The sequence below is a fragment of the Salvia miltiorrhiza genome, chromosome 3 (assembly GCF_028751815.1).
Source record: "Salvia miltiorrhiza cultivar Shanhuang (shh) chromosome 3, IMPLAD_Smil_shh, whole genome shotgun sequence".
Taxonomy (NCBI): domain Eukaryota; kingdom Viridiplantae; phylum Streptophyta; class Magnoliopsida; order Lamiales; family Lamiaceae; genus Salvia; species Salvia miltiorrhiza.
The window spans coordinates 28,120,103-28,129,165 of record NC_080389.1 but is presented as its reverse complement, the minus strand read 5'-3'; the positions used below and the strand labels follow the sequence as shown (position 1 = coordinate 28,129,165).

The 9,063-nt window shown below is 37.7% G+C and overlaps 1 protein-coding gene across 1 annotated transcript; it reads left to right on the top strand.

Annotated features, from left to right (window-relative positions):
• The first annotated feature begins 933 nt into the window (after positions 1–933).
• Positions 934–5,797, top strand: LOC131014005 (protein RETICULATA-RELATED 4, chloroplastic-like). The gene is made up of 8 exons (XM_057941941.1): positions 934–1,699; positions 1,887–1,955; positions 3,661–3,792; positions 3,875–3,928; positions 4,018–4,062; positions 4,538–4,677; positions 4,854–4,979; positions 5,438–5,797. The coding sequence occupies exons 1-8, from the start codon at positions 1,130–1,132 to the stop codon at positions 5,472–5,474; spliced, it is 1,173 nt and encodes a 390-aa protein (XP_057797924.1). The 5' UTR covers positions 934–1,129; the 3' UTR covers positions 5,475–5,797.
• The last annotated feature ends 3,266 nt before the right edge of the window (positions 5,798–9,063 follow it).

The window sequence follows — 9,063 nt, the reverse complement described above, 5'->3', positions numbered from 1 at the left end:
CACAGCGGGCGCGTGCACTACACACGCTCCAGCTGTGAGTGCCAGGGGGCACCTATCTGCGTTGCCTAATCTTGTGTAAGGCCCACCACGTCAGTTTGCTATCTTGGTAGCAATCTTGCTATCAGACCGAATTTATTACCCCATTTCTTCATCTCCAATATGGTGCGACCTTTCCACCTAGACTAATACTCCCCATAGTGAATGCTCTTGTCGAGTGAGGGAATATATTTTTTATTTTAATAATGCTATTTGGACAAAAATATGTCCGAACAAAATATTGTTAAATACTTTAAAAATGTACTCCCTCTGTCCATGAAAGAACTTTCTAGGAGGGAGTGGCATGTGTTATATTGAGAGTGGATAAAAGGTAGTTGAGTGTATTGAGAGTGATGAAAATGTGTTATAATTAATATTGGGAGTTGTGAAAAGTGAAAAGTAAAAGGATTATAAGTGATGAGGTATAGTCCAAAAATAGGTAGGAAGTTTTTTTGTGGACGTCTCAAAAAGGAAAGATAGGAAGTTCTTTCGTGGACGGAGGGAGTATTTATTTAAAACTTTTGGTTCAAAAAAAAAATAATTAGTTTTATTGTTTTCTCCACATTGTAGTTTTTTTTTTTAATTTTATAATTATTTTTTAATTTTATTGTTTTTGAAGTACAAAAACTACAAAATATAATAATTAAAAAAATTGTTAAAATTATAAAAAAAAAAACTACAATGTGGAGAAAACAATAAAATTAACTAAATTCTTCTTAAATCTGAATCAACATTTTTAAATATTTAACATTTTTTTATTGGACAAATAGTTTTCAATTAGCACTACTCTTTTTATTTTTGTTAAAATGATTAAAAAAGAATAAGCAATAATTTGGAGTGGGAGGCTCAGGTGCACCTTTGCACACGCTACAAATATTTGCTAACTTTTGAACCTACCCAACCTAAACTAACGCTAGTCAAATCACAACAATGAAGACTCCGCCGCTGCCACCACCTCGGCCACCACCACCTCCTCCTATTCCCCAATAAATATCACACAAATCAACACAACGCTCTCACACGTACAGAAGAGGCAAAACCAAGCTTCAGAGAGACAGAGAGGCTACCCGCAGCCACCTCCCTCACCGCTGCAATGTCGATTCCCGCCACCCTCCGGTTCACATCATCACCACCGCCGCCTTCCTTCTCCAATCCCAACCCTTTCTCATCACCAACTTCCTTCGTCTTCTTCAGCTCGAAAAATCCGAAATCCCTCTCTCTCATCCTATACCCTAACAAGCATTCCCTGTTCACGACCCTGTCCCCAAATGCCGCCTCAACCAACAGCGAGATCAATGTCAAATTGGTCACCGAAGGGGGCGGCGGAGACAACGGAGACGGAGTCGGAGGGGGCGGCGGAGGCGGAGGCGGAGATGACAGTTATGGGAGTGAAGGCGATAACAACAAGAGGAGGAACAGGAAGGAAGCGCTGATGGCCTTGGCTGAGGCGGGAAGGAGCCTCGAGAGCTTGCCCAACGACTTGAAAGCTGCGGTGGAAGACGGCAGAGTGCCTGGATCGATTATTTTGAGGTATTTCGATCTCGAAAGCTCTGGATTTCTATCATGGTTAATGAAGTTCGGCGGATTCAAGGAGAGGTTGTTGGCTGACGATCTCTTCTTGGCTAAAGTTGGCATTGAGTGTGGCGTTGGATTATTCACCAAGGTATTTTGATGAAGTTGACAGCACAGTCAAATGCTGCCATTATTTGCGTGACTCTGTGTGTGTGTTTTCTTTTTTCATTTTTGTCATTTTCTTGGCTGTAGAGTAGTGTTGGCATTATGCATTTTTTTTTATGTTGGTTTCTGAGATTATTTCTGTTTTCTTTTATGTTTTATTTTTATTTCTGCAGACTGCTGCAGAATACCAGCGTCGCAAGGAAAACTTTTTCAATGAGCTGGAAGTTGTATTTGCTGATGTGGTATGGTGGTTTCACATCATGGATATTCGTAATTTGTTTTCTCTGCTTATACTACTTCGATTAACCCTATGTGATAATGCGTATGATATCATATTAGTTGATAGATGTGTATAAAGTGGAGAAATGATTCACCAAAGTTGAGTGAAGAAAGTGAACTAAGAGATCCACTAAAATTCATGTGTTAAATGGTTGAAAGTTGAAACTTTTGTAAATTTTAAGTGTGAATGAGGTTTAAAATATAAGGGGTGGTTGCCAAAAATTGAAAAACTACAGTTTTTGTGGACGGATCAAACTAGTAATAAGATTACAATTTTCCTGGACCAAGGGAGTGTATGGTTTTAAGATTTTTTCTATCTTGATTTACTGTATGTAGCTACTACCATGGAGTTTATTTGCCTGTGATGATTTTGTAACAATAATTCTATAAGAAGTAGTTTAGCAAGCAGCATATTGACTGTGTAAAAGTATCAGAACAAGTTTGCCGCCGGCATTGGTCCTCTGCTCTGGCAGTGATGTATAGTCTTTGGCCTAAAAATTGTGATGGGCTAATTGCATATCAAGTTATAATGCATTTAGTTAATAACTTTGACTTCAATCTTAAGTCGTTGATCCAGACTAACAATTTTCAATCTGTAGTCCATGATTCACTTTTTATTCATCGCATTGCTAACAAAATTCTGCGATGCATTTTTTATTGGGTGAAAATGGAGTCTATCTCTACCCATTTCGAAAGACAAAACTTAAAATATACACCCACCCACCTCTTACAAAGTACTCCGTATATAAAATTATACCCAATTAGGAATTTTTTTACCCTTTTGCCATTTTGCACTAATGCTCGATTGACTCGCAGTGGTCGAGTATGTCAAGCATTATGCATTCCTAAGAATGCTTGATTGTTCGACTCACAGTGGTCGAGCATTAGTGTATTTATCACTAATGTTCGACTCGTAGAGGTCGAGCATTTACCACAAATGCACTAATGCTCAATTCGCAATGGTTCATCATTAGTGTATTTACTTCTATTGCTTGACATGCTCGACTTGCTATTGTTGAGGAAAGTTCATGATTTGAGTAACATAGAAGAACAAAATGAAGTTTCGAATCTATTAAGTAAGGACAACTTTGTCCTTTCAAGCTCAAAATGAGTAGTTTCTATAGTTTTCTTTTGTAGTGAGTATATATATATATATATATATATATATATATATTTTGAGAATGGGTAAAAGCAACAATTAACCCTTTTTTATTTCTTCCCAATTTAATTGGATATGCACTTGTAAAACTCTATGCTGCACCTCATCATTCCATAAGGTCAAACATGCCCTTGTTTCTCCATTAGCTAGGCGAATGATGTAGCAGCACATCAGATCCCTAAAGACTGATACATAGATTTTTTTATTTTTTTTTCCATGGCTTAAGACATTGACTGTTATTCACATTTCAAGTTAAAAAGGTAAAATGTGCATGGTGTAAAGCACCCGAGATTGCCCATGAAAAGCAATTTTGTTAGTGTACTAACCAATTTGGTTCTTATGTGGTGTGCTATTAATTAATGGAAACCGATAATTGTTGGTTGTTCACTTGCCTCAAGCATTCCTTTGATTGTGTTGATAGAGGCTTACTATCCAGTATCCACATGCACTAAAATCCACACAGATTTAATGAGACTCAACCTTATGTTGTCAAATTGTCTTGATCTCAGGTGATGGCTATAATAGCAGATTTTATGCTTGTCTATCTTCCGGCTCCTACTGTCTCTCTGCGTCCTCCTCTTGCTCTGAATGCTGGACGCATTGCTAAGTTCTTTTACAGCTGCCCAGCTAATGCGTTTCAGGTGACATAACTTTTTATTGCGTCTATACAGATTTCTCCGATCTGAAGTGATTGGTAACACCTCGGTTAAATCTTGTTTGCAGATTGCTTTGCCTGGATCCTCATTTTCATTGATGCAGAGGATAGGTGGCGTAGTGGTAAGGATCCCTGTGTGACGTGCTGTAGAATGAAATTCAAGCCAAACGACTTTAGATTCGATCTTATGTTCTGTCAAACTTTTTTTCAGCGGAATGGTGCAAAGCTGTTTGCTGTTGGCACTACTTCGTCTCTGGTAAGTTTCAAGGTTCTTGATACCCTTAGTTTTGATTAGTTGAAATTCTTATAAATTTACGATCCATTGATGTGATAGACAGGTTTCCTTGTTTTTACTTACATGCTTAGCATTGTATGCTCTATCTCTGAGCCTAGTTAAATTCCTTACATTTTAAATAGTTACATGTATCAAGTGAAGAATATAGGTTGTTGTCTTATTTTCTATGCGCGCGTATAACTATCCCAAAAAATATGTTATGGATTTTTGTGATAAGTTTGGCTACGTACCTTCGTTGGCTGGCTTCTATACGTTGCTTAAGCATCAGTGATCTCTTATCTGTTAAAATTATTTACTGTAAGGGTACCAGCGAAAAAGCTTTTTAACAAGTTTTGTATTTCCGTATTTTCCTGTCACCTCTATGTTTTATTAAATTTGACTGAATTGAGCAGAAGTTGGAGAAAACAGAACCTAACAATGACTTATTCATGTATAGGTTGGTACAGTCGTGACAAATGCATTGATAAATGCTCGTAAAGCTGTCAAGGACTCAGATCGAGATGATGTGGAGAACGTTCCGGTCATAAAAACAAGCGTAGCTTATGGTGTTTACATGTCTGTATCAAGCAATCTTCGGTATGTCATGAGAAAACACTCTCTTTTCTAATGTCTCCTTTCCTGTTTTATAATCTTAAAGTTTATATATATCATTCACAACTAAACTATGCGATCGTTTCAAATAAACCCTTGAGGTTTACCGGAACACTTCATGACCACTATCTTTATGTGTTGAACACCTTTTTCTCCAACAGATACCAGATTCTGGCTGGTGTTATCGAGCAACGCTGCTTAGAACCATTGCTTCACCAACACAAGTTGTTCTTGAGTGCAATTTGCTTCGCTGTGCGAACAGGCAACACGTTCTTAGGCTCACTACTGTAAGTATTTTGTTGTTTCGTTATGTTTAGAGGGTATATGGCTGAGCTTATATTAGTTCTTGAGAAGTGTTTGTCAAAATATTCTCTTCTAAAGAAAAGCTGCAAAATAAGCATCAATAACTTAATAAGCTCCTTTAAAAATAAGTTTTTTAACCCCAACTTATTTTCTCATAATCTTACAAGCAACGGTCATTCTACAAAAATAACAGTACTATGGTTTGTTATTTCTATCATGTTACCTTCCAACCTCATTCCTCAATTTGCTCTCTCCAACTAGGTTTTTTGTTCTCTCTTTAACTTATAAATTCAATTATCCAAACATTTTGACAACTTATAAGATCTTGAGACATTAGTTCTTATAAGCTCTTGAAATATTATAAGCTTAGCCAAACACCCTTTTACCTCCCATTTTCTTGTCGGTTACCGAATAACTAGAAACTATGGAAATCGTTATGCAGGTGGGTGGATTATGCTCGTTTTATTGGAATACAATAGGCTCAGTCAGTATCAAGAATCGCAGGCAGAAAATACATGCCTTTGCCTCCATTCTGATGTGCAGTGGTTGAATGTGGGACTTGTGATCATAAACACCACTTGTTTGGTGGCTGAGAATACAAGGACTTGGTGTAGTTAATTTTCAAGATAAATGAAATATGTATGGTTGGCGTGTGCAAATTTGAAATTTGCAAGAGGAGATCATGTCTTTTTATCTAAATATTCCATTATAAATTGCTAGATAGATTTTATTTTCTCAGCCAATTCAGAGTATGAGCAGACACTAGTACATGAAAAAAATAAAATATTTGTGTATCTATTCAGCAACCGTGTTACTTTTCAGTCCTTTTTTTCCCTTGATAATGTCACAATAATCCAAAAATTAGAGATGGGATGGAGATCTACCACTTGAAATCTAATTCGAGATTTATTTTTATTTTATTTTATTTTTTCATTAATTTTAATTTATATGCTATAGTTTAATTTTATAAATATAAACTAGAGTTTGTTCCATTCAATTTGGATACATAATTTTTGTATCATTTATTTTACCTTATAATTTAAATATTATTTATTAGGGTTTTTGATAAATCCAAAACTAGTGTATAAGATTATTTTTTATTTTTTTTACCTCAATGTTCTTAGAGTCAATGTTGAATCTGACAATGTTGGGACCAATGTTGATAACATTCGTGTTTTCAATGTTGGGTGAAATGTTGATAACATTCATGGTGTCAACATTTCTAGGTTTCAACCAATATTTGTCTTGACTCCATCCTTTGACTCTCCATTGATAATTGTATATATTTAATTTTTACCTCCCTTTCACGTTTTATTATTCTTTGGTTGTGGAATAAATGTTTTATGCTTGTTGACCACGTTTTTAATAAGTGGAAAAGGTGGTTTATCATGGTCCAAAGTAGTGGGCTGTTAGTTCCTATTTTTCAGTACCCATGATCTCTCAACCAACATTCCAGACTGGTCGACTGGCAGTTTTCGGAGGTGGATTGCGGCGGTTATAAGAAGCTTCTGGAAGTAGGAAGTGGAGGAAACTAACCACGACATGAAGGTCTATAAAAGCAGCAAGAAGCCTCATTCATCCTTACGTTTTGGGAGTGCGTTTTCACCGACCTAACATTCGCTCACAACCAACTCGTCATTTTGTCTTGCTGCAAACATGACACCAGTTCTTCAAACCTTGCTTTGACGGAGGAGTCTTAGGCAGCCCATCTGTAAAGGCTCACTCTGTATTGACGGGAGGTCAAGGGTAAGGGTTGAAGATCGAGGACATCGGAGCGTAGCAGACTGTTTTGTCCGAGTTATTCGGCTGTGTTGTTTCAACATTCCTGCTGCAAACGTGATATCGGTTCTTCAAGGATTGCTTTGACAAAGGGGGCTTAGGCAGCTAATCTGTAAAGTCTCACTTTGTATTGACGGGATGTCAAGGGCAAGAATTGAAGTACAAGGCCATTGGAGCATAGCAGGGTGTTCTGGTTCTGTGTTGATTCAACATTCTAGTGCAGTGAGTAGATAGGTTGATTTATCTTAGGCAGCCATTCTATAAAGATAGATCTCCAAGAGATCTCAAATCTGTACTTTATTTTGTTGATGATCATAGTGAATTTAGCCATGAGGCACTCACGGGTTGTATTTATATAACCCGTGAAAAAGTATTCATGTGTTATTCTTTTCCGCTGCGTATTGGTGTCAATGTTATTAACATTCTGTTGATAACATTCTTCCCAACATTACTCTTTTATTTACACAGTTATACTTTGTTGGTAATTTGGGGCACTAATTTCTTTCAAATGTTATGATATAGTACAAGTGTAATTCATAATATTATACGTCCTTTATCCTAATTCAATAGGCCACAGGGGTTGGACACGGATTTTTTTTTTTTCTTTTTTAAGCAGTTTGGACATGGATGTTAATAAACAAATAGTTTACAGTAAAATAAGAGAGGGAAAATTACTTTTTTTTTGAGGATATATTTATCCAAAAAGTAAGAGAGAAATAAATTTGAGCTAATTATATGTAGGTATAATGACATTTGGTGTAAATAAGAAGTTATACGAGGATATTTATTACTTACCATTTTAGAAATGACCTATTGAAATGATACGTCCACATAAGAAAACGTGGCCTATTGAATTGAGACGGAGGGGTAATAATATTTAATTTTATAAAAATTATAAGTAATGAATTCATGTAAGATACGATGAAACCCTAATTGATACTATGCTACGTAAGCCCTAAGTCAAAGAGATTTAAATGAAAATCAACCTACGAGCCAAATCAGACAAAGGCAAGACACAGAGGCTGGATTGGTAGTTATTTTAGGGTGTGTTTGGTGCGTTGGTTGAAGCCGTATTAGCAAAGGTGAACGACCTTAACTCTTTGTTTGGTAGCTTTGTTCTGCAACACGCTGGGCCCGTATATTAGGGGTGGCCCAAGCGAAAATCACTGTTACACCCATCTTCCCCATCCGGCGACCCCCATTGGTTGTGTATGACAGAATGCTACAGTGTTGTTGATTAGAATTTAGGTTTACAAAATCACCCCTGAATTTCATTGTAAAGTCTGGAATTTCAATTACCTATACCACACCACCCATTGGCCAAGAACTAACGAAAGGTACTCGCCTGAAGCTACCGGAGCTGCCGCAGTGGAGAATGAGGTGGAGCGTCGCAGCCGTCCACCGTGTCTCCCCCTCCTCGTTGGCCTTGATCTCAACGCATATGTGTTGGCTCGAGAAGATGGTTAGAAGATTTGGGTGCAGATCTCGCCGCCCTCGCCATCATATGTTGAATTTGTCATGCAGAGGCGTGACTGAGTGTGGATAATGTGCAACGATGTTACAGCAGGAAAAAAAAAAAAAAAAACAGCAACGACTGATACACCGCTGGATAAGACTTAACCAATCCTAAGAAAATCCCATCCTCTAAAGAACCTGAAGCAAAAACGGCCATTGCACCTGATCATATGCTTTAGCCATATCAAGCTTGAGCGCAACATTCGGGGTGAGGACACACTTATCTAAGTCATGAATCATCTCTTGGGCCAGCAGAACATTATCGCTCAACAATCTACCTTCCACGAAACCACTCTGATTTGGAGCCAATACCAAAGGAAGTATAGGTGCCAAACTCGAGGTCAAGATCTTAGAGATGATCTTATTGGTAACGTTACAAAGGCTCATAGGGCGATAGTCGAACCGGGTTCGTCTTCTTAGAGAGCAAGACGATAGTAGTGGCAGTAAAGCTATGAGGCATAAAACCTCCAGTGCAGAAGTCCTGGACCGCAACAATCAAATCACTCCCCACAACATCCCGACAATGCTGATAAAATAGAGAAGAGAAACCATCAGGGTCCGAGGTGCTATCACCACTAATCCTAAATACAGTCTCGCGAATCTCAGGAGCATCAGGAATAGTGCAAAAACCATCCCTATCAACAATTCAACATCATCTGGAAGAACATCGATCACATCAAGGTCAGGGGGAAGAAGCTGATCCACTGCAGAAGTGCGGATATCTATCTCATCAGTCAAACTCCGACCCCCATTAGAAATAGCATGAATCATGGT